General features: G+C 43.0%; 1 protein-coding gene across 2 annotated transcripts in view; it reads right to left on the reverse strand.

Moving 5' to 3' along the window:
- ICA1 (islet cell autoantigen 1) overlaps positions 1-26,939 on the reverse strand; it is a 216,271-nt gene that overhangs the window by 22,272 nt on the left and 167,060 nt on the right. For both annotated transcript variants that reach the window (XM_030201026.1, XM_030201035.1), the window contains exon 14: positions 5,047-5,142. In XM_030201026.1, coding sequence (XP_030056886.1) covers positions 5,047-5,142 — 96 coding nt within the window. The remainder of the gene's footprint in view (positions 1-5,046; positions 5,143-26,939) is intronic.

A 26,939-nucleotide genomic window follows, 5' to 3' on the forward strand; every position in this document is an offset into this window, starting at 1 on the left:
AGTTCTGAACTGTGGAATGTGGGCTCCTCATCCAAGCGGAGAAGCATCTGTAGTCAAGCTGATATTTGGTTAAGTGAAATGGGCAATCACTGTGTAGAAAGAGGTTGTAACTTCTGATCCCAGTGGAGCTTCAGATGCTAGTGGAGGACATGCACGTGGAATCTGACAAATGGAACACCATGCACTGTAGCCACCATATACCCCAAGAGCTTGAGAATATTTCTAACTGATGTGATATGAGCGAGTTGAAATTGCTGTACAAGATAAAGTATAACTTGAATTTCCATCTCGTATGTACATCTTGGCTTTTTGAGTGTCCATGTATTGGCTGTAGTTTGGATTTCTCTTCATTTATGAGGAATCCTAGTGTTTGGAGAAGAGAAACAATATATATTGTGGATTGAACTTGGTCTTCTTACTGTGCTGATAGTAGCCAGTCATTGAGGTAGAGAAACACAAAGTGGTCCCCTTGTTGAAGGTAAGCTGCCACCATCACTAGGCACTTGGTGAAAACCCTGGGTGCTGACAAAAGGCCAAAGGGGAGGACTCTGTACTGGTAATGATGATGAAGAAAAGTAAATTGCAGGAACCACCAATGCTGAGGGCGAATGGACATCCTTTAATCCAGAAAGGTGAACCAATCGCCATTTTCTAGAAGGGGAAGAATCGTGGCCAGGGAGTACATTTTGAACTTTTCTCTTTTGATGTGAAGGTTCAAATTGCAGAGATCTAGGATGGGTTGTAGACCCCCCAGACTTCTTGGGGATAAGAAAGAAATTTGAGTAAAAGGATGAACTTCATCTGCTCTGTTCTGACTGAGGAGACAGAGTTCTGAAGAAAGGCTAGTAACATGTTGAAGTGGAAAATCTTTGAAGGTGGTGGTGGTCCTTGAGATGGTGGCAGTCTGTATCCCTTGGTAACAATACTGATCGTAACCAAGTGATTTGATGTTATCTGCTTTCAAGCCTCCCCATAAAAAAGGAGCTTGTCCCCCACAGGATAGTTATCAAAAAGACATAGACTTGATGCCACTTGCTGCTTGTGCTCTCATGATCTTTGTGTCTGCAAATACTGTTGCATATTCTGGAACTCAAGGATTGGGCTGGTATAATTTTGATACCTTCATCTGGGGTAATACTGTTGAAAGTACTGCTGAGGATAAGGTCTTCTAGAAGTAGACTGTCCTGACTTTCTATATTGGGAAGACTGCACTGATGGGTCAGAAACCTCATGAATTGCAGAAGAATTATCTGAGTCAAGAAACAGTGTCTTTGGCCTTAATATAGAAACAAAGAAACATAACGGCAGATAAACTTATCGCCAAATAAGTTACCTCCAAAACAAGCAGCATACATGAGCTGCTCATGAAGCTCCTCCTGAAGACCAGATGACTTAAGCCAGGTCATTCACCTTGCAGAGATATCTACCATAGCTGATCTGGAGACTGTACTGTACACATCATAAGAAGACTGACAGATGGTAGACCGACTTTGGAGATCCTCTGTAATGAGTGAGGTGACTAATATGAAAGTGCTAAACCCCTACGAGAAAAGCTACATTGGCTACCACTTAAAGAACGCATCACGTTCAAAATATGTACCCTAGTTCACAAAATCATTCACGGAGATGCCCCAGCCTACATATCAGACCTGATAGACCTACCACCCAGGAACGCTAAAAAAATCATCCCGCACATTCCTTAATCTTCACTTCCCCAACTGCAAAGGTCTAAAATACAAACATGCGTCAACCTTTTCCTACTTGAGCACACAATTCTGGAATGCGCTGCTGCACAACTTAAAAACGATCTACGAACTAACTAACTTCTGCAAACTACTAAAGACCCATCTCTTTAACAAGGTATACCACAAAGACCAACAAATGTGAACTCCTACACATATATCCAGAATTGCCTTACGATAATTGCTTGTTTTCTACTATCATGCTTTATCATTATCATGTAACCCAAGATCCTTATGCAATACTAATTGTCTATTTTCTTATGTATTTCCACTATTCATGATGTAATGAAAGCCACATTGAGCCTGCAAAGAGGTGGGAAAATGCGGGATACAACTGCAATAAATAAATAATGAATCCACTGAATCTAATCGGCAAAGGAGGGAATGATGAAATCAGGATTTGTAATTGATGAGCTATTATTTTCAGTGTGAGCATGGAAATTTGATAGGTTCTACTGTCTATGAATTGGAGAGATCATTGATCCTTTCTGGGAGCAAAAGAGTGTGTTAGCCGTGTTAGTCCACTCTTAAGGTTATCAATAGAAATCAAACAAAATAAAACATGGAAAAGAAAATAAGATGATACCTTTTTTATAGGACATAACTTGAATGCTTGAATGTTCTCACTTATATACACTGTCAGCTAGCACATTTGCTTATTTCCGATCTGACGAAGAAGGGCAACCTTCGAAAGCTAATCAAGAAATGTATTAAGTTATGTCCAATAAAAAAGGTATCATCTTATTTTCTTTTCCATGTTTTATTTTGTTTGATTTCTATTGGGAGCAAAAGAGAAATTGTTTTTGCAGACTTTGATTTCCTGATGGCTGAATCCGATTCCCCATACTGATGAGGGAGCTAGGAGTGGCTATGTTACGGTGCAGAATGCACTTTATATCAAATTTAAGTTGCAACTCTTGAAGTGGGTGAATGGAAGACCAACAGTTTCCAATGGATTGGAAATTACATTTATCAGCTGGAGTGTGCTGAGAAGAAAACTGTTGTTTATTTATTATTTTATTCCCTGCTCATGGATAAGACCTTTTAAGTGGCTTACACAGTAAAACAAGATACACATATCTAGGTAGAGAGAGAGAAAGAATGTTAACGATCATAGCACAGGAAATAAACAGGAGCAAAACTGTCCATATCATTCAGATTTCAACCCTCTCCTTATATCAGCCGTACACTGCAGGAGATATCTACTGGAAACCTTATTAGTGTGGCAGAGAAAAAGCATTGCAGAATAAGTATATTTTCAGTTGGGCCTTAAACATATTACTGTGGCAGAGAAAAAGCATTGAGGAATAAGTATGTTTTCAGTTGGGCTTTAAATTTATCAAAGGATGGTTCTGAATGTCCATTGATGGGAAGGGTGTTCTACAGTGTTGGTCCATTGACACAAAAGATAGCTGATCTGATTGAAAAAAGGGTACTATAAGTTGATTTTGAGAGGTAGATCTCAGAGGTCAAGTTGGTATATAGGGTATTAGTAATCAAGAGAGGTATAAAGGATGACCACTGTGACAAGTGTCGGAACTTTGAAGGGGATTCTGTGGACAACTAGGAGTCGGTCTGCCTCTCTGAGCGGGGGGGGGGGGGGGGGGGGGGGGGGGGGATGTCACATGGTTATATTTTCTGGAGCCAGTGACTAGTTTAAACCATAGTATTTGATTGTGCTTGATATCCTTAACATGACTATCATAAAGTCAAACATTACAATAGTCTAGACATATTCTAATGTCTAATGACTATGATATAGATTGGAGTATACAGAGAACTTCGTTTAAACAGAGGTTGAATCGAGGAAATTAAATGTAGTTTAAAGAAGCAGCATTGAAACACAGAGAAAATGTGTATAGTGAAAGTTAAAGTCGGATCTATGATTACTCCTAGGATCTTTATTGATTGTACAAGCGGAAGCGGAGTCTCTGCTATGTGTAATGGAAGAGAGATGTCCATGTGGCTAGTCTGTGGAAGAGTAATGCACTAGATTTATCCGGATTCAATTTAATTTTGTTGGTAACCACCCAATCTGAGATGAGTTCTCTTTCTTTTACTAAGGGTTTCAATTGCATGGGGATCAGAGATGTCCAAACAAGAGATGATTTGTATATCATTGGCATATGCAAATGGAGTAAGTTCAAGAGACTGAATCAGAGTTAGTAATGGAGAAAGGAATATAGTGAATAATGTAGGTACCAGAATATCCCATTGTAGGACCCCCACAGGTAAATTCAAGAGCCATCATTATTTTTTGAAGGAAACAAGAATATAAATATTCCTCAGTGCTCCCCTTAGGAACTGTATCCAAGATAGGCAGCAAACAAGCAGACTGAGACTAAAAAGGATGTAATTTTATTCACCACATAAAAGCTTAAACAAATAAAAACTCAAACATGGCGTTTATATGACTAAGCTTTTATGTGGTGAATAAAATTGCATCCTTTTCTCAATCTGCTGATTTGCTGCCTCTATTGCAGATCATCTGCCTGTTTGCTTTCTTGGATCCAAGATAGGCAGAGAAGGACTGTCCACTAATGGGCTTTCCAGAGGCATTTTGGCAATACCCTCTGAAGCTGATGCCAGAGAGTGGGATGAGGTATATGGAAGCATGGAGTTTGTGTCCAAGATTTGAGGTGGCTCTGACGAGTCGAAGCGGTGTTTGAACTAGTTCTGTCCAGTCCAGAGTGGGAAGTTTTAACAACAGGAGTATTCCCTGGTGTCTGAAAAGTTTGTGGAGAAGGGGTGAAGCATTGCTGGGTTGAGGCAACATCTTGTTTAGCCAGTGGAGTTGCGCCCTAGTGAGTCTTCCTGGGCAATGCCTGAGCTGGACCCGTGAAGGAGAATGTGGCAGCAGAAGGAACTGTAGGCTTAACATAGGAGCAAAGGGCTCAGGAGTTGAAACCCTGATGTCCATATTAAAAATATAATAGTGTTCTATTCCCTTTGTTCTTTCTCCCCCCCCCCCCCCCCCCCCCCCCCCCCGAGGAGAGGTGAGGAGAGTGTACCAGCTGGGCGCATGTAAAAAAACAGACTGAGGAGAGGAGAGGCTTTGCCCCAAATGGGAATTCCTGAGCTTGCCCAGTTTTTAGGTTAACCTTTCCGAGCTGGCGAGAGCTCCAGCACATGGGCAATGTCAGATGGCGTCACCAGGAAATGTGCCTGCACTCCCTGCTTGTCTCTACAGAATTCAATCTTTTCCTTGATAAGCAAATCCTAGTTCCTTGTCACGCAATATACTATTATGAAACAAAAGCAATAGTTCATTACTATTATTTTCTAGTAATATAAGTATTATCACCTTTCACCGGTGTCTTGTTAATATCATAACTCAGGCTGCTTGGGTTCTGCACTGGCTGTGAAGCAGCTGGATTCCAGTCACTGCTGATTGCCCAGCCTGAAAAACAAGATTATGGCACAAATCATGTCAGAGAACTATAGCCATCTGCTGAAAAATGATACTAGAACTTATCAGAACATCAATATTCAATATACATACTGTTAGGCATATGAACATCAAGGTGCCTTTATATAAGAGGCACAAGTGAACCAAAATGTTAGATGATACTCCACAGAAGTTCGTATTCCTTATTCCAGGCACAGCATACTTTACAACTGTGAGGCGTTAAATGCTTCATGTGGTGGCTATACAGGAAGATCTTTAAAAAATCCTCAAATACTAATACTTCCTGAAGAGCCAGTAGGAAATAAAAATCAGAACATAAAAGGGTGATCTTAATGATTTAGTTTTTGTAGCTCTCTTTTTTGTCTGATAATTTTGTCTAAAAGTTCTGTTTTAAACCAGGTTTAAATAAAGGGGTTGATTTACTGGAGTTCTGGGTAATAGCTCTCTTTACTAAACAGACCCCATTTGCTGCAACATAAGTTGTGTTATGTTATTCATAAACACACGTTAATAACAAGTGTCAAATTTTTAGTGCAGCTTAGTGTATCAGTCCCTATGGATTTGTCCTGAGTTATGGTGAGCATATGAGCAATTCGGATTATGGGACAGACCTGCAGTGATGGCTAGTAGAGGGGTGGGAGAAAGACTAGTTATAATACATTTTTGTGCACAGCCTCACCTTGGTGACAGGTAAGTTGACCTCTATCAGCCACCCCACTTATGTTCCTCTTTCATAACCCATGAGATAAGCTCTCTCACCCACCCTATTCCACTCCCTTTTCATCAGCTGGCAGGAGGGACTCCATCACAGCTTCCTGCTCATCCTAGTTTCATTAAGGTCTGTCCAGCTATACATACATATCTAGATGAATTTTGATGAAATTTGGCAGGCAAGCTGGAATCCATCGCCAGAGAATGAACCTGAAACCTGCATATGGACAAATGGACAGACATGGTAATACTAACAGATGCTTTTTCTTATTGTAGGAAATTCCCCTGTGATGGCAATACCAATGGGTATAAAAGACTGTTAAACATGTAGCCCTTAAATAAGGGTCACCATGTTCAGGATAACTTTAAAAATAATATTCACGTGTAGAATGCTGACTTACAAACATACCAGTGGTGTGTGAAATCTGGAATAGGTTGCTTGCAATGAGGAATTTCAGTATCATTGAAATTCATTTTATTTCCATTTTTTAAAAATTTGTGCTTATTTAGGGCCCTACTTACTAAGCTGCGCTAGAGGCGCGTTAGCGTTTTTAAAGCATCCTAAATATTAGCACGAGCTAACTGTGTAGATGCCCACAATATTCCTATGGATGTTTACACAGTTAGCACGCATTAAAAATGCTAGCGCACCTTTAATAAACAGGGCCCTTAATGTTATTATTTTTTGTGGCTTCCTGCACAAAGATTCTGTAATACTGTTTTAGTCATAAATGCATGTTATATTTGTGAATTAGCATAAAACACAGGTACACGTTGCAATTTCAGTGTGGCTCAGCTGCTATTCAGATAGTGTGTCCATGACATTGTATGATTAAAGTAAAGGTATTTCATTTAATGAATGAGCATTGACAAAAAGACCCGACACGGCATACCTATCGTGGTCATGCAGACTTCAAGACCACTACTATGTTTTTTGTCTCCAGTTATTCATTATCAACTGAGACTTGAGATTATTTTGATATCATCCTCTATAGGTTTTGATTTTTATCACAGACACAAGACTCCTGATGTAGGCCGCCTAGGCCGAAACACAACGTTGTGTTGAGTCATTTTAATGTAACACCAATAAACATTGTTTGAAAATATTAAAATTTTGTTTGGTTCCAGTTCTTTGGTTAAGCCTGGTTCACATTCCCACTTTTTTGTTATTGATTTCTGTTTCGTGGGATCTACCGAGTTCTCCACGTACGTGGATTCTCCTTAGGATACAAATGTAACAGTCCCCCACTGCAGTAATCAGCACAATTAGAGGAGGTCAGTGTGGCACACACTCTACTTCAGTTTAACAGCGTTGTTGACCTGCCTCTCGACCTTGCTCTTCAGTTATCTCATTCACCCTGGCAGCAGGAGGAGTATTTAAGTGTATCATCTCCTGCTGCTGCAGGGACAAGTCCAGAAGTGAGGACTTCCAGAGCAAGACAAATCTTTGTTGGTAAGTAATTTGCTGGGAAATTGCTTTTAAACTTGGGTAGAGAGGTGTGGTAGCCGTGTTAGTCCACTCTTAAGGTTATCAATAGAAATCAAACAAAATAAAACATGGAAAAGAAAATAAGATGATACCTTTTTTTATTGGACATAACTTAATACATTTCTTGATTAGCTTTCGAAGGTTGCCCTTCTTCGTCAGATCGGAAATAAACAAACGTGGTAGCAGATAGTATATATAAATGAAACATCCAAGCATTACTTTGACAGTCTGACAGGGTGGGAGGGTAGGGGTGGGTAGGAGGTATCTATAGGGACATCAAAGCATTTCATTGATATTCTAACAGGATGGGTGTGGGTAGGTGTGAGGAGGGTGATAAACAGAGAAATACAATTTTATGGTTTATAATGGGCTAGAAAACCCAGATCCTTGTTAAGTCCTGTCTGTTGGGTGTCAAAATATTCAATCATTCTGACTTCAAAGGTCTTACGTTCCTGTATTGTTTTAAAGTTACCTTTCAGGATTCTTACTATGAAATCACTGGTGGACTATGAAAGATTGTAGGAAGACCTTAGGAAACTGGAAGACTGGGCATCCAAATAGCAGATGAAATTTAATGTGGACAAATGCAAAGTGATGCACATTGGAAAGAATAATCCGAATCATAGTTACCTGATGCTAGGGTTCACTTTGGGGGTCAGCAACCAAGAAAAAGATCTAGGTGTCATCGTAGATAACAGGCTGAAATCTTCTGCTCAATGTGCAGCAGCGGCCAAAAAAATCAAACAGGTTGCTAGGAATTATTAGGAAAGGGATGGTGAATAAGACAGAAAATAATATAATGCCTTTGTACCGCTCCATGATGCAACCTTACCTTGAGTACTGTGTTCAGTTCTAGTCACTGTATCTCAAAAAATTAGAAAAGGTTCAAGGAAGAAAACCAAAATGATAAAGGGGATGAAACTCCTCTCATATGATGAAAGGCTAAAGAGGTTAGGGCTCTTCAACTTGGAAAAGAGATGATGAGGGGAGATATGATTGAGGTCTACAAAATCTTGAGTGGTGTAGAACGAGTAGAAGTAAATTGATTTTTTACTTGTTCTAAAAGTACAACGACTAGGGGACACTCAAGGAAGTTACATGGAAATACTTTTAAACAAATAAGAGGAAATATTTTTTCACTCAATGAATAGTTAAGCTCTGGAATTCTTTGCCGGAGGATATAGTAGCAGCGGTTAGCCGGAGGATATAGTAGCAGCGGTTAGCATTTCTGAAAGGTTTGGACAAGTTCCTGGAAGAAAGGTCTATAGTTTGCTATTGAGACAAACATAAGGAAGCAACTGCTTGCCCTGGGATTGGTAGCACGGAGTTTTTGCCACGATTTGGGTTTCTGCCAGGTACTTGTGACCTGGCTTGACTACTGTTGGAAACAGGATACTGGGCTAGATGGACCATTGGTCTGACCCAGAATTGCTACTCTTTTGTTCTTATGATAAGAACTATGTGATTTTGCAGCATACAGTGTAAGACTTGGTTATACAGCAGCAGGAGAATATACTCTTACATACTTCACCTGCTGCGGGGCTAGATGGGATAACTGAACAACAAGACTGGGAGGCAGTGTAGCAATACTGCTGGAATTAATTTCAGTGTTTGACATGCTCATGTCCTGCCAGTCTGAATAAATTTTTCATCTAGTAAGAAGGTGGTGGAAATAGGGAGGGAGAGGAAACGTTAAGGAAAGGGAAAGAAACAGAGCAAGGGGTAGAAGGGAAAAGGAAAGTGTAAAGGAAAAGGGAAAAGAGGGGTGGAGTGGGTAATAGGAGGGAAGTCAGTGTTCACTTGAACTGATCCTCAACAATCCTGGACGGAAAGGACCGTCAGCTGTCAACGGAAATTAGACACCAAGGAGCTCCGAACCCTCCCCAAACCTCACCACGGGGTGCCGGCCTAGGAGGACCAAGGCCAAAGCCCGACGGCAGCCCAGCCTCATGGATTTGCTGCCAATCAGCCGGTGAAAACATACCTCTTCAAACGAGCCTATTCGAACGACCCAACTTAAGCTAATTACCTAAACCTCTAAAACAAACCACTAGCATTAACCACACCTTATCCTGCCCCCATATCCCTTCGTCTTCTCATTCCCTATACAATTTGTATTTCTGTAAAATGATGTATCCATATCCTATGTTATCTCTGATACACCTTATTCCCATTTATTGCAAGCCACACTGAACCTAGGTCATTTCTGTTATAATTTGTTCCCATTTATTGTAAGCCGCACTGAGCCTCCCATCGAGCGGGGTATAAATGCTATAAATAAATAAATAAATAAATAAATTCTGGGCCTTTGACACACACAATTAGCAAAAATTACAAAAATGTGCAGAGTTTTGCAAATTTGTGTGCAGAATTCCCCTCAGAGTAATTTGGTGCATCACACTTGTCTGGCTATGACATTTCATGGTGTGGACCACAGTGATGAGGCTTGCTTTCTTAAAATATAAAACTGCATAATGCCACAGGTGATAGAAGCCCCCAAAAACTGTTTTAAACTGGGGGAATCAAAGTGAGTATTTAGTCCAGCTTCCTGACCTACTACTACTAATCATTTCTATCTTGCTACTAGACATACACAGCGCTGTACACATTATATGCAGGTACTTTCTCTGTCTCTAGAGGGCTTACAATTTTTGTACCTGGGGCAAAGGAGGGTTAAGTGACTTGTCCAAGGTCACAAGGAGCTGCAGTGAGAATCCAACCCAGGTTGCCAGATCAAAGCCCGCTGCACTAATCATTAGGCCACTCCTCCTGATGATTTATGGGGGCATCTATAGCTTTCAAAACGGATTTTGATGTTGAGTATCTGATCAATTTTGTTTGGGACTCATGGGTCCTTTGTTTTGGATTCAGAGCTTGCTTGGGTGTTTTTTTTTTGTGTGTGTGGGGGGTGGGGGGCTCATTCTTGAATTGCTGTTCAATAGTTTACTCATAGCTTTAGCTAAGTCCAATTCAACGGGTATGAGTAGTTGTCAGACTTGTGAGTTCTTGTACCAAGTAGAACGCTGCTGAGCCCACTACTCGGACCAGGTTCTGCTTGGCGGCCGGACAACTCGGGTTTCACCTGCGCTGACCGCTGTTCCCCAGAGGTTGAGCCCCTAGGAGTGGGCGGCCTGCAGGACTTATGAGACGGATCAGGAAGCGGTGTGATGAACTTAATGGCCAGAGAGGCAGCAGGCAAGAGAGTGATCCAGGTACAGGCAAAGTCAATAGGCAGGCAGCAGGCAAGGGAGTAATCCAGGAACAGGCAATGTAAACAGGCAGGCAGCAGGCAGGGGAGTAATCCTGGTATAGGCAAAGTCAATAGGCAAACAACAGGCAAGAGAGTAATCCAGGCACAGGCAAAGTCAGTAGGCAGGTAGCAGGTCAAGAGAGTAATCCATGTACAGGCGAAGTCAGTAGGCAGCAGCAGGCAAGAGAGTAATCCAGGCACAGGCAAAGTCAGCAACGAGGGACAAAATACAGAAGAAGCACACTACTGAGCAAGTAACACCTACCAAAGTAGAAGCTGAAGCATGAAGTCCAGGAAGAGCTCAGCTGATAAAGTGCTGGCATCTGACATCTGCAGGGACCAGCAGGGAGAAGGAGCACAGCCATAGGACAAGAGCAGGGAAAGGAGGAACCGGAAGACCAATAGGAGAGAAACAAGGGAAGCCAAGCAGAGAGAGAGAGAGAGAGAGCGGACACAGGTGCGTGGAAGCAAAGAAATCAAGGAGCCTGGAAACTAGGCAGAGAGAGAGCAGACCCAGGTGCATGGAAGCAAAGCAATCAAGGAGCCTGCAGCCAGAGAACTACACACACATGGCTCAGGGCTGTGCCAGTCAAGCGTGCGTGTCGACGGGACCCCACGCAGCCCGAGGACGCAGCTTGCGCTGAGGTAGGGGACATGACAGTAGTTGTAAATCATAACTGTATATGTAGAACTGTGTATCCATTAGTTCTGCTTGTGGAATCAGGTAGATATTAACAAAACAGGTGAGTGTGAATTCCTGTTGTATCCCACAGCTAAATGCCCGTGATGATGAGATATAGCTCAACACTATAGGCAGTTTCCTTTCTGCTTAATAGGATCTGAATCAGGCAAATACTGTGCCACTGATACCCGTTTCTGAAGTTGTGCTAGCACGATACTGTGGTCCAAAATATCAAAAACTTTTGAGAAATTCAGCAGCAATAAGACTAAAGTGAATTCCCTTTCACAGGTTGTGTTGAGATTGTCTAAGCAAGGATATGAGGACAGTCTGTGTTCTATTGGGTCTGAATCCAGATAGATGAGGATCCTATCCAATTTTCTCACCTTGCCAATCACTGAGTTGAAAAGAAACTGATCTACAAGATTTCTTAGAAATTTCATGGAGATGGGATGTTAGAAACTGGTTGGTACTAGTTGTACTGTTTTGGGATCTTGCCAGGTACTTGTAACCTGGTTTGGCCACTGTTGGAATCACAATGCTGGGCTTGATGGACCTTTGGTCTATCCCAGTATGGCAATACTTACGGTAGTTTTCCAGCTTATCATCATCAAGGGTGTTTCTTTTAAAGCAAGGGGTGCAATACTTCCCTTCTGAATGCTTTTAGCAATTACCTGTCAGAAAGCAGGAAGATCACAATTTTGTAGACTGTTCTAGGCAGCTCCTGCTTGTCAACTGAACTATCTTTGATGGGCAGAGGTCAAGGTAGAAGGATGTGTGTCATAGGCCTCTCAGAATTTTACCAAGGCCTTCTCTGTTACCAGTTAAATGAGTTCCATATGTCTGTGCAGAGGGAGGAAATTTATGCTTTCTTAATCGATTGGCAGGAGACTTATTTTGGATGAAATGGCCCATGTACCACTTGGTTCCTGCCTTCAGCCCCATCCCCAAATTCCTCTTTCCTAACACGTCAGCCTGGGTGTTAATCCCAGTCCCTAAGTTTTCATAAAGTACCATGTCAAAGCTTTCACAACTTGACAAACTAAGGGCCCTGTTTACTAAGCCGCGATGTAGGCATGCTAGCGTTTTTAGTGCATGCTAAAAATTAGCGTACGCTAAAACTAGAGACACCCATATAGTCCTATGGGTGTCTCTAGCGTTAGTGTGCGCTCATTTTTAGTTTGCACTAAAAATGCTAGAGCACCTTAATAAATAGGGCTCTAAGGTTTAAGACCCTCAGGTATTGGTTTCATAATACAAAATTCAATGTGTGTGTGTGGGGGGGGGGAGGGGTCAGTTTTTCTCAAAGGCAATATTAATTGATTTATAGTGCAATGGAATAAAAACAGGCATTGCTCCAAAGATGCATTTATCCACTATCAACTGTTCACTGCCTTCAGTAATTACGCATCTTGATTCATTATTCCTTCACTAAACATGAACGGCTCAAGTCCTTAATCAAACTAATTACCATTTCACTTACAATTTCTAGAGTGCTGCAGAATAATAACAGCAAACTGGAACTACTTGTGCTTAGCTTCTGATGGCAGTTTGACAGGTTAAAGAACACATTGATTGTGGAAGACGTGGAAGATGGTTATAGCACGTTTATTTCCTGATTGCCTTTATTGTGGACAAACATATTCTGTTATTGTTTTCTTTTGTATTTTTCCTAGACGTTCTATTGATATGTATAAATGCAGAATTTATTAAAAATAAAGTTGAAAAAAACCCCCCACACTGACTGTATAGTGTCCCAATGTGTTTCAGAAATTAGGATACAGGTTCCAGATCGAATAAACTGTTTAATTAACATATACCCCTTTAAAAACAGTGTAGCTGCTTTCTTGAGGAGAAATTATCATACTGCATTAGAAATGTAAATCACGGTACTTGCCCCTTCAAGCAACTTAAAGGGCCCTTACAAAGCCTGACTTCTCTTACTGTGGTGATATTAGGTTGCTACGGGTTACACAGTAGCGAGATACAAAACATGAATGTAAAGCAGGTCAATACTATGTAAAAACCATAATGCGACTTGCAGTGTGAACCCCACAAAAGACTGGAAGGCCTAAAAGCCCTTTACCTGGTGGTCTAGTGGTTTACAGGCAGGAGTGATCCCTGGCCGGCACCACCTCCAAAATAAGGAAATATGACAATTAGTGCTGGTACAGGCACTATTTTGGAGGTGGCACTGGCTGGACAGGAATGAATGGTTATTGCTCTGGCCATGACCCACTAGACCACCAGGTAACAGGCTCTTAAGCCCTCGCTGATGGAGGGGGCTTTGGGGGGGGGGGGGGTCTTTTGGTTTCAGGTTCAAGCAGAATCAGTCTTTACTGGGTTATGGCACCATACATTTTCATTCATAATTATCTAGGATTTGTTCTCTGTTTTTGCATCCCACATCCAAACTAACCCAGCTGTCTCTTTTTCAAGCTGAAGAGCCTTAACATCTTTATCCTTTCCTCATACGGGAGGAGTTCCATCCCCTTTAACATTTTGGTCACTCTTCTTTGAACCTTTTCTAATTCCACTATATCTTTTTTGAAATACAGCAACCAGAACTGAACACGATACTCAAGGTGAGGTTGCACCATGGAGCAATACATAGGCATAATATTTTTGGTTTTATTTTGCATCTCTTTCCTAATAAATTCTAGCATCCTGTTTGCTTTCTTTGGCCGCCGCACACACTATGCAGAAGATTTCAGTGTATTGTCTACACTGATACCTAGATCTTTTTCTTGAGTGTTGACACCTATGCTGGACCCTAGCATCAGGTAACTATGATTCGGATTATTCTTTCCAATGTGCATCACTTTGCATTTGTTCATATTAAATTTCATCTGCCATTTGGATGACCAGTCTTCCACTTTCCTAAAGTATTCCTGCAATTTTTCACAATCTGAATGTGTTTTCTCAACTCTGAATAGTTTTGTGTCATCTGCATATTTAATCAACTCAGTCATCATTCCGATTTCCAGATCATTTATAAATATGTTAAATAGCATTGGTCCCAGTACTGATCCCTGTGGCACTCCACTATTTACCCTCCCCCACTGAGAAAGATGGCCATTTAACCCTACCCTCTGTTTTCTGTCCAATAACCAATTCTTAATCCAAACCAGAACACTGTCTCCTATCCCATGGCTTTTTAATTTTCTCAGGAGTCTATCATGAGGAACTTTGTCAAAAGCCTTCTGAAAATCCAGACACACTACATCAACTGGCTCACCTTTATCCACATGTCTAGTTACACTTTCAAGGAAATGAAGCAAATTGGTGAGGCAAGACTACCCTTGGTTAACCCATGCTGAGTCTGTCCCATTAAACCATGTTTGTCTCCGTGTTCTGTAATTTTATTCTTTTCTAGTATAAAAGGCCCGTTTCGGTAGGCAATGAAATGGGCGCTAGCAAGGTAATCCCCACCCCTGCAGCGTCCTTCCTGTCTCCCCTGCAGCCACCCATCTGGTCTCAGGACCCCCTCCCCACCAACCCTCCTCTGCCCCTGCAGCCACGCAAGTGCAGCGGCCCTCCTCTCTCCCCTGCTCCCCCTGCAGCCACCCATGTCCAGCGACTCTCCTCTCCCCCTGCCCCCCCTGCAGCCACCCATGTCCAGCGACCCTCCTCTCCCCTGCCCCCCTGCAGCCACCCATGTCCAACGACCCTCCTCTCCTTTCCCCTTGCCCCCCCGTAGCCACCCATGTCCAGCGACTCACCTCTTTCCCCTGCCCCCCCCTGCAGCCACCCACGTCCAGTGACCCTCCTCTCCCCCTGCCCCCCCTGCAGCGTCCCTTCTGTCCCCTGCAGCCACCCATCTGGTCTCAGGACCCCCTCTCCACCTCCCTCTTCCCTGCCCCCCCCCCGCAGCCATCCATGTCCAGCGACCCTCCTCTCCCCCTGCAGCCACCCATGTCCAGCGACCCTCCCCTCCCCCCAGCGCATCCCCCAAGCCCCTCCCCCCCCCCCCCTCGGGCACATCAACCCCCTCGCCACCCGCAGCCGCCAATACTAACGCTGTCCGGCTGCTGCTGCGTCTCCTGTTGAGCAGCAACAGCCGGTACAAAAAGAAAAAAAGCCAAAAAAAGATTTTAAACCTGAAACACGGCTCCGTAGACAGCCATCTGGCATTGGCTGTCATCTCTGCAGCTGCTCCTCCTCTCCCCTCTGACGTCGCTGCGCTCCTCCGGGGTCTTCCTGCAGGGGCAGTGACGTGGAGGGGAGAGGAGGACCGGCTGCAGTGACGTCAGCCAATGCCAGATGGCTGTCTACGGAGCCGCGTTTCAGGTTAAAAATCTTTTTTTGGCTTTTTTTCTTTTTGTACCGGCCACTGCTGCTGCACAGGAGAAGCAGCAGCGGACGGACAGCGTTAGTATTGGTAGCTGCGGGTGGCGAGGGAGTTGATGTGCCTGAGGTGGGGGGGCAGGGGCTTTGGTGATGCGCCGGGGGGAGGGTCTTGGGTAATGTGCCGGGGTGGAGTGGCTTGGGTGTTGCGCCGGGGGGGGGGGGGGGGGCACTGAGAGCTGATTGGTAGGCAGGGGGAGGAGTAGGGAAACACGCTCCATGTGTTTCCCTACTCCTCCCCCTGCCTGGCTCGCGGTTTTGCAGGGCAGGGGCTTGGGTGTTGCGCCGAGGGGGGGGGGGCACCGACAGCTGTTTCCCAGGCAGGGGCAGGAGTAGGGAAACACGCTCTGTGTGTTTCCCTTCTCCTCCCCTTGCCTTGGAATCAGCTGTCAGTGACATCACTGACGTCAGTGCATTCTAAACTGCCTAGCAGACCACCTCCGAGGGAGCCACGGTACCAGGCACATTAGAACGTTGGAGATGAGAATTATTATATAGGATAATAGTTCCCACTATTTTTCCCAGCACTGAAGTCAGGCTTACAAGTCTGTAAGTTCCCGGATCACCACTGGAACCCTTTTTAACGACAGTTTACAGCTCACTAACACACCAGCAATTTCATGTTTGAGTTCTTTTAGAACGCTGGGGTGTATGTCATCCGGTTCAGGTGATTTATCACTCTTTAACTTGTCAATTTGGCTCAGTAAGTCTTCCAGGTTCACAAAGATTTCTTTCAGTTTGCATCGTCACATTTGAAAACCATTTCCAGTACATGTAGATCTCTTACATCTTTTTCCATAAAGACTGAAGCAAAGAATTAATTCAATCTCTTCACTATGGCCTTGTCCTTCATGATCTAATGATCCAATGGATTCCCTCACAGGCTTTCTGCTTCTGATGTACCTGAAAAAGGCAAAACTGAATTTTTGTCTCCATGGCAAGTATTTCTTCATAATCTCTTTTAGTCTTCTTTATCTTTTGAATCTAAGCTTGAAACTGATTATATTGCTTCTTATTTTCTTCATTCAGATCATTTTCCCGTTCTTTGAAGGATACTCTTTTAGCTGTAATAGCCTCTTTCACTTCACCTTTTAAACATTCTGGCTATCGTTTGCTTTTCTTTCCACCTTTGTTAATACATGGAATACAACTGGTCCGGGCTTCCATAATGGTATTTTTAAACAATATGTTTACCACAAGCCAACTGGATCATGGTTATATTCCTTTCAATGAAATATAAATTTAAATAAAGCAAGCCTCAATCGCCCAGGGTGAGATTACATATTATCTAACACCCCTCATCAGGCGTACCACCAGGACATGCCCAGGACTAGATCTTGGGCATGTCACTTAACCCTCCATTGCCCAAGGTATAAAAAAGATTGTGAACCCTTTAGGGACAGAGAAAGTACCTGTATATAATGTGTACCGTGCTGTGTACATCTAAGTATATAAGTAATGCCACACTGGGAAAAGACCAAGGGTCCATCGAGCCCAGCATCCTGTCCACGACAGCGGCCAATCCAGGCCAAGGGCACCTGGCAAGCTTCCCAAACGTACAAACATTCTATACATGTTATTCCCGGAATTGTGGATTTTTCCCAAGTCCATTTAGTAGCGGTTTATGGACTTGTCCTTTAGGAAACCGTTTAACCCCTTTTTAAACTCTGACAAGCTAACCGCCTTCACCACGTTCTCCGGCAACGAACTCCAGAGTTTAATTACGCGTTGGGTGAAGAAATATTTTCTCCGATTTGTTTTAAATTGACTACACTGTAGTTTCATTGCATGCCCCCTAGTCCTAATATTTTTGGAAAGCGTGAACAGTATCACTATAGAAATGATTATTAGTAGTAGTAGTAATAGTACCATCATTCCAGCTGGGTCCAGGGCAAGGAAACATCATGCTTGTCCTACACAATTTGTAGTAGACTACTGCCAGATCCTTTTGGGGAGCACACATTCAGTTTGCTGCAAGGATAATCACATAAGAAAGGCCACTTGCGCTACAACACAGCGCCAGCTAGGCCCAGGATAAGGAGATAGTAAAATACTCATTGCTGTCCCATTCATTTCATTGTATAACTCCGTATCCTTTTGTGGAGCCCATGTTGAGCTTCATGCTGGGGTATCATTAAAAATGTAAAAAAAAAAAAAACATGAATGACAAATTTGGTACTCTCACAACAAAAAAATTTGTAACCTTCAAGAAGGATACTGACTGACAGATCATAAATGCTATGCCAGAACTGACTGCAGGTCTGTACAACATTCAACTCAGAGATGTTTCTGAATACACTGAAACAGATGATATTATCTGTGGAATATGCTTCAAAGCAAGAATTAATCAGCAGTGGTGTTTAGGCAAAAAAATGGAGTACAGTAAAATGTCATGTCAGTCATAAAACCCATGTGAAACCTGTGACGAAGCTGAAAAATCTGAACTGAGGATTCTGAAACATCTGACAACCACTGAAACTGAACAACAGGAAAGAATTTGTTCTACTGAGCAAATCATGAGGTAAAGGTTTTAATTCATAATGTCCTGCTAGCTGTCAAGCTAAATTTATCCATGTTGTCTGTGCAGGAAATCCATGATTACTAAGAGAAATATATACAATTTCAGACAGCTGGAGAAGAAAAAATTATTCCTTTGAATTCATGAATGCATCAATAACATTTTTAATTCTGAAGTGTTCAATGCAATCCAGCAATCAGCTTTCCGTCTACTCAAAGTAGCTGAAGGTATAGATATTTCTGTTTCCAAGTTGTGGATTTTGTACACTATGGCCTAGATTCTATATATGGTACAAAAAAAAAAAAGCCTTGGCGCATTCTATAAAGTTAGGCATGGTTTACAGAATACGTCTAGGGTCCGTCCATGTGACTAAATCTAGTCTTGGGAATTTACGCCAAGTAAAACTTGGTATAAATACCGGTGTCTAAGTTAGGCGTGAAACGGGTGTATTCTACAACAGCATGCATAATTATTAGAAACACCCACGATCCTCCCATTCCATGCCCCCTTTTCGGCAGTGCAAAGAGTTTACGTGCATCAATTTATAGAAAATGCTTAGCAAGTTGTACCTGTAAATTCTAATCAAAGCCAATTAGTGTCAATAGTTGCTTGTTAAATGGCAATTGGTGCTGATTAACTTGTTACGATAATGAGCTGCGCAGGCAATACAGAATATGATCTGAATTGCATGCGCAATTCAAGTCACACTATACAGAATCTGGAGGTAAAAGATCAATTATATAACAGGGCATCCACATTTATGTACCTATGGCATCTGCAAAATTTGAGAATACTATCACTTAAGCATTTTGTAAGAGTACATTCTGTAAGAGTGTGCATAAATGCAAGAGGGTGTTCACATGGGGGAAAGGTGGGCAATGGAACAGGCTACTACTTACATGCATAACTTACAGAACACTGTGAGTTATGTGAATCTCTATCGCATTTACATGACCAAAGTTACACCAGGTCTATGGCTGCTGTAACCATGGATGTGTAGATGTTAGGCGCACCAATACCAAGTTACACTAATATTCTATAATGGAATATGGGCATCGAGATGTTGTTAGTTATCAAACAGGCTCTCTCTGCACAGCATTGGGGTGTCTTATAGAATTGCCCCCTCGGATTCTATGTTTTTATTCTACTCCGCTTAGATCTACCAGTTAGTACAAGCAGTATATTGTCTTAATAAACATAAACATATATGGCGCTTTTGAGCTGTGCGGCCAAATTGCGCATACAACTTAAATAACGAGCTGGTCAACACCGATAATTGGGCAATAACAAGCAATTATCGTGTCGTTATAAAGTACTCAAAAAGAAAAGAATTTACATAAAGAGGTGCGCCTAAATTCTAGCTCATGCATCAGAAAAAGGGGCCTGCCTATGGCAGGAAAATGGGCAGGTTATGGGCATTGTCAAAAGATGCATGCAGTATTATAGAATCTGGCAGAACCACACCTAAATTAGGCATGACAAATTACACCTGCTGAAATCTGGTGTAAATCATTGTGCCTAACAGGATGACACGGATCCCAGCACTAGGCACTATTGTATATATGGCGCCTATGACTTTGTGACCTACTATTGAACAGAATACTCTTCCTGTGGAATTACTTGATGTTGTAGCTTAGGGTTATGATATATTTGCTCTTGTGCAAGCCATGCCTTTCACTTGGTTACAACAATCAAACACAGTCTTGGTTGATCTGAATAGTTGTGTGTTTCTGTTGATTTAGGGGAGCTTCCTGGTCACAGCTGTACTGACACTCTCAACTATGCTGATAGGTATGTCTTCAATGATAAGGCTGGAAAATAGCCTGGTAGTGTAGTTTAATGATTATCACAGCAACATTTGATGCTACCAACTGGATTCAAGTTTTGCTGTAGCAGCTGTTCAACAAACACATCTCACCCAAGTTACCTGGCCATGAGTGATAGTAAGATTTTTCTTTGTAGCACAGACCTATCCCATGGAGAAATGTGTATTTTGGGAAACTCAGACTGCTTAATGTGTGTCCTGAGTGTGGCTGGTGGGGGGACAAATGTATACTGAGCATACATTGATGCTTTGTGGGAGCTCTTCTGTGAGAGGCCTCTAAGAGAACAGTCTGTAGTAAAGTTTGCCACACTGAAGTCTTCTGTCTGTATGGAGATGGGGGGTGGGGGGGGGGGGGGAGAGAGAGAGGCTAAGTCGTAGGCATGTGACAGAGGTCTCATGATACTACCTTGTTTTTCACAGTGGGGCATGACATTACGGCATTACATCACTCCTTCTGCCTCCCCTCCACATTCTACAGTATCTTATTTCCAAGGAGTTACACATATGGAAATGGCAATCTCACCCTCTGACCTAGGTAATAAGGCTTGCCCTCCTCGTGTGGCCTGGCATGATAAAATATTTTTGCAAGGAAGAGCCTTGCCAGGAGAAGAGTGTCTGGCTCTGTGAAATTTGGCTGCCCCCTGCTTGTTGTCATATTGCCTACTGTCCTTGAGTGTTGATGTCAGTGCAGAAATTATGCACAGTTTTTACACAGCCTCTACAATATGCGCACAACAATATCAGAACTGAACCTTGTCCCATAAAAGGCTACTTTTAGAGCCTATTCTATAAAGGACGCACACCTTACACCACCCTATACAGACGTGCCAAATTTTGAACGCCATTTCTAGAATCTGGTCCCAAATGTATAAGAGCTGGTGATCTTACACATCGTTCAATCTTACACGTGCTACTGTGCTTGCTGGAATTAAGTTAGCAGCTTGCTACAGTGTTGTAACAGTTTTAGCAATTAAGCACTTTTGTGATAATGATTTTGATATAAAGTGAATGGTGATATTTACAGCTGATAGAACATCAGTGATGCTTGAAAGCAATTTTGTGTTGTCATTCTCCTTCTCACAGGACACTGTGCTGCACAGCATGAGAATTTAGGTATTGATGATGCCTGGAAACAGATTTCATTTATTTACAGGCATCATCTATACAATTTTTTTGTAGATTTAATGTGAGAAAAGGGAAGTTTAATGAAATTACAAAGGTGGAAGAATGTGAAACTGTTCCATTTAAATCTCTAAACAAAGTCAGATAGCTATCTAGGTATTTTTCTATAAGTACTTTAGTCAAGAACTATGACTTACTGGTAGAATACTACAAAGAACAAGCTGATGAAGACAATGATCCTGTGCATAAATACTGCCTTGACAAACTGAATAAAGCAGCATATCATGTAGCATTTCTTATCCTTAATGATGTCTAACAGGCTTATTTTCAAAATAGAAGGGCGCCCATCTTTCGACACAAATCGGGAGATGGGCGTCCTTCTCACAGGGTCGCCCAAATAGGCATAATCAAAAGCCAATTTTGGGTGTCTTCAACTGCTTTCCATTGCGGGGATGACCAAAAGTTCACGGGGGCGTGTCGGAAGCATAGCAAAGGCGGGACTGGGGCATGCTTAACACATGGGCGTCCTCGACCGATAATGGAAAAAAGAAGGGCATCCCTGACGAGCACTTGGCCGACTTTACTTGGTCCATTCTTTCTTGCGACCAAGCCTCAAAAAGGTGCCCGAACTGACCAGATGACCACTGGAGGGAATCGGGGATGACCTCCCCTTACTCCCCCAGTGGTCACCAACCCCCTCCCACCCTAAAAAAACCCTTTAAAAATATTTTTTGCCAGCCTCTATGCCAGCCTCAAATGTCATACCCACGTCCCTGACAGTATGCAGGTCCATGGAGCAGTTTTAGAGGGTGCAGTGCACTTCAGGCAGGCGGACCCAGGCCCATCCCCCCCACCTGTTACACCTGTGGTGGTAAATGTGAGCCCTTCAAAACCCACCAGAAACCCACTGTACCCACATCTAGGTGCCCCCCTTCACCCCTTAGAGCTATGGTAGTGTTGTACAATTGTGGGGAGTGGGTTTTTTTGGGGGCTCAGCACATAAGGTAAGGGAGCTATGGACCTGGGAGCAATTTCTGAAGTCCACTGCAGTGCCCCCTATGGTGCCCAGTTGGTGTCCTGGCATGTCAGGGGGACCAGTACACTACGAATGCTGGCTTCTCCCACGACCAAATGGCTTGGATTTGGTCGTTTCTGAGATGGGCGTCCTCGGTTTCCATTATCGCTGAAAACTGGGGATGACCATCTCTAAGGACGACATAATGTTAAGATTTGGGCGTCCCCGACCGTATTATCAAAACGAAAGATGGACACCCATCTTGTTTTGATAATACGGGTTTCCCCGCCCCTTCCCGAGGACATCCTGCAAGGACGCCATCAGAAAAACTTGGGCACCCCCGTTCGATTATGCCCCTCCACGTGATCTACCAGAACTCTGCAGAGCTCTTCAAAGAAGTTCCTCAGCAAGGAAAGAGAAAGGGGACAGGACTTCATACACTGCCTTTCTGTGGTTACAATCAAAGCAGTTTACATATTATATACAAGTACTTATTTTGTACCTGGGAGTTGCAGTGGGAATCTCTATGAAGGATTTGTTTGCAAAAGCGAAAATTAGGAATCTAAAGATACAATAGCATGGAGAGAAGGTTCATTTCAGTGTAACTGTATTAGAATTGCTCTCATCTTTCAGTACTCCTTGTGGGGGTTAACACTTCCCTGATATAATATCTTCAGTGTATCCAGACTTTAGCCCTTTTCCTATCTGCGATGCTGGCTTGGGATGCCATCATATGGCACCGTGCCTGAAAGATTTACCTGGACATGCCTGTCTTGCATCTAAGATAGACTCTTGGCTGTGATCCTGACTGTCTATCCAGTGCCAAATCTGGCTCTATTTAAATGCAGTAACCTTGGGCAAGGACATTTTGCTTATTCAGTCCCAGACTGCTTTAATCCTCAGGAATTGAGGGGATATCCAGATGATGTCAAAGACAAATTTGTGATTATCATATCTATAACAATCAGGCATGAACCAATCACATATAAAGAAGCTATCGTGATTTGAAGGGCACTTCAGAGAATATTCTGTATAAAAGAAAAGATGCACCTACAAAAGGCACAGGTCAGCACATCACAAGGACCAAGAATATAATCTGTCATAAAAGAAGCTTATCGCCTCGTACCTTCATTCCAGGCTGTCTACATGAAAAGACAACCTGATATCAATAGAATGAGGTTGTATACCTTTTATTCTAAAGTCTGCAATCACTCTGGTCTATAGGTGCCTTCTGCCATAGGGAGTGTGTTGTTCCATCTGGCATCTGTTTATTATTCTACATATTTGTATCAGTAACTTAAATTCTAATTTTACTTCTGCTTACACTTTTGTTGTATACTTTAGCTATGTAAATAAATTCTTTTGTATTTGCTCAGTGAGTACTTGTGGCTCGGTTTTATCGCCACTGCTTTTTAACCTTTTCCTCACTCCGCCTGCTCTTCTGATTCAGGAGTCTCAGATCCGGTTATATATATACTAGTAAAAAAAGGCCCGTTTCTGACACAAATGAAACGGGCGCTAGCAAGGTTTTCCTCGGATTGTGTATGTTTGAGAGAGTGTATGTGAGAGTGACTGTGTGTGAGAGAGAGTGAATATGCAAGTGTGTCTGTGAGAGAGACAGTGTGTGCGTGAGAATGAGAGTGTGTGCAAGTGCATATGTGAGACACAGTGTGAGAAAGAGTGTGTTTCACACAGATACAGTGTGTGCGAGAGAGAGTGTGTTTCACACAGATACAGTGTGTGCGAGAGAGAGAGTGTGTGTGAGACACAGACTCTGTGAGACTGAGTGTATATGAGACCAAGAGAGTGTGTGAGTGACTGTGTGACACATAGAGAGTGAATGTGATACATTGTGAGACATAGAGTGTGTGAGAGTGAGGGAGAGAAAGACATTGACTGTGAGAGAGAGAGTGTGTGTGTGACAGAGATAACTCTCCCCCCCTCTCTGGTGTCAGGCCCCCCCTCCCTCCCTCCCTCTCTCTTGTTTCAGGCCCCCCTTCTCTCTCTGTCTGGTGTCTGAGTGTTACTGTGCAGGACACGGAGCTCTGGCTGTGCTTCAATGAACTGACCAATCCTATGTAATAGAATGCACCTCCAACATTCTGAAGCCGAGAAACCTTGTGTGGTTGGTCACTTCTGCTTGTGACGAACCCGGAAGTACGTGATGTCAATTCAGGAGATGTGGGTTTCACCACCATGCATTTAGAACGTTGGGAGTTGTGGAGGCTTCATAGAATGTTGGAGGTGCCTTTTATATATATATATATATATATATATATCTACTCTAATAAAACTCACCCTCAACGTTCTGAGGACACTGACGTCAGTGAAGCCAAGCTCTGACTTCCTTCAAAAAGGTTCGAAGGTTTGTGGTGGTGAAGCCACCAAAATCGCTCCGGGCCCCGCCCTCGAGGGCGGAGCAATGGCAGAACAACGAACGGGTTGGCAGGGAGGGAAGTGGGGGGTGGGTGGGAAATCGCTCCGGGCCCCGTCCTCGCGTCAAACGTCATGACGTTGGGGGCGGAGTAATGCCAGAACAACGAAGGGGTTGCCCAGGGACGGAGGGGGGTGTTGGCAACGAAAACCTTGCTAGCGCCCGCTTCATTTCCTCTGAAACGGGCTTCTTTTACTAGTATATATATAGATATCTATATATATATATATATATATAGATATATATATATATCCATCCAGACGACATCTTGTCTCTCCGCATTATCCTGCAAACCCAGATTTTTCCTTGCTTTAAGCCTGTTTAGATAAGATTGGTCATCAGTCCTTTCCCTCTGCAGTGCCCCTTCTGCAAGGTTCCTCTATTCAATTAGTCAATTCCTTGAAGTATCTTGGGGTGAATTTGGACCCTGATCTTACCTTTCATCCACATATCTCTGCAGTTACTAAATCGTGTTTTCACTCACTGTGTCTGATCTAGTCTATTCGCCCTTATTTAGATGATAATAGTTGCACTATTCTGCTTTATTCCTTAGTTGATTCTAGATTACTGTAATGTAGTAGTCTTCACTGGTCTTCCCATGCCAACACTCAAGAAACTTCAAACTATCTAGAACACGGTCATTTGCATACTCACTCACGCCTGCTGTTTTTGATCATGTGTCACCACTTTTGAAACAGCACCACTGGCTTCCTATTAAGTACCATGCTGTGCATATGATCCTTACCCTGACATTCAAAACTCTCCATTTCGGCATCTCCCTATACCTTGCCACTTTCATTATGCCCTGTAGCCCTGCTCTGTCCCTTCGGTCTTCTCTGGGGCATCATTTGGCCTGCCTCTCCCACTACATTTTAGGCTTGAAGCCACACATCATTCAACCTTCTTCTCTTTGGCCGCTACCCTTTGGAACTCCCTCCCTCTGGAAGTCCGTTCTGAACCTTCCTACCTTCAGTTTTGGGCACTCATGAAAGCTCATCTGTTTGAGCAAGCATCATTCCCTGGTTAGCTCCTGATTTGGCTCAGTCTCAGCAGTTAAGGGTTTTTGTGTGTGGTGTGTGTTTTTTTTTTTTTTTTTTTTTGCTTGTCCTTTTCTTCTACTATCCTCTCCAGAATGATAATTTCATTCTATTTTCTTTGCTTTGTAAACTGCTTTGACAAGTCCTTAATAAACAAACTTAAACTGGTAGATACAAAGACGAAACCTGTTTTAACTTACTTCTATGTGAGTAAATGAAAATGGGGCAGTAAACATGTTTCAGGAAACACTAATTTTTCACACAGTAGGAGGTTTGTTAATATCTTCTCCTACATATTTGTGGCATTTTTCAATCTGCCAGTACATACTGAGAATGAGGATTCAGCTTGATGAATGCCATTAAAACTATCATGACTTGGGGTGAGCCCTTGGGCCACAGACGAGTTGAAGCTACCTAGCCAAACTGAGGACTGGCTAGGCCCCGAATGGCGGTGGGCAAGAACAAGCTAGACCGAGGACAAGGCTGGAGCTTGAAGTCACAATAGGAGCTAGTAGACTGGGATGGAATGGGAAGTCAGGGCTAGAGCTGGAAGACTGAGCTGGAGCAAGGCAGGAAGCAGGACTGGAACACTAGACACAAGCAGGAAAAGGAGGCAAACTGAAACATGGCTGCAACACACACTAGACAACTCTGGGAGACCTGTTGCAAAGGCACTGGCTGGGATTTAGAAACTTCCCTATCTACTTCCAGACAGGAAGCGATGGACATCAGCCAACGCCCTCTTGCAGGGCTATAAAGGAAGTGCTGGTTTTCCAGGAAGTAAACAAATCTTTCTTGGCATGGAATGCTACTTTGAGACCACAGAGAACAGGTGAGGGACGTGACAGTACACCATCCCTGAAGCCCCCTCCCCGGACCCGTGGATTCGGGTTTGTGGGAATAAAAACGATGACTGTGTCTTATAAATGCAGGGGCATGAACACCGGTAGTAGGTTTCCATGTATTATCCTCTTTATCCTTCTGACATCTAGAATATCCTGAGTATCCTGTAGATTTGAAGTTGCGTGTCCCAAACAAGGTCTGCTTCCTTGACTGCTTGGGGTTTAGTGTACTCTCCAGAGGTACAATGATCTTGGAGACAGCAAGAATCTTTGCAAGGTCCAAGCTGGGTCAGGAGTCCAAGATGGGAGGCTTGTCCTGAGGTGAATCCATCTTAGGCAGAGTTAGCTGAGGTTGTACAGATGTGAAGCAAGCCTGAAATCAGGCTAGCATGTCTCCAGAGTGCCAATCAATATGAGGTTCATATTTCTGCAACCAGGACTGGATAAATGTTAAATCAGGGAGCGTCAGGGAGATAAAATTTCTAGATGTAATGAACAACTGCTTCTTGGAGCAACTGG

The sequence above is a fragment of the Microcaecilia unicolor genome, chromosome 1 (genome assembly GCF_901765095.1).
Source record: "Microcaecilia unicolor chromosome 1, aMicUni1.1, whole genome shotgun sequence".
Lineage (NCBI taxonomy): Eukaryota > Metazoa > Chordata > Amphibia > Gymnophiona > Siphonopidae > Microcaecilia > Microcaecilia unicolor.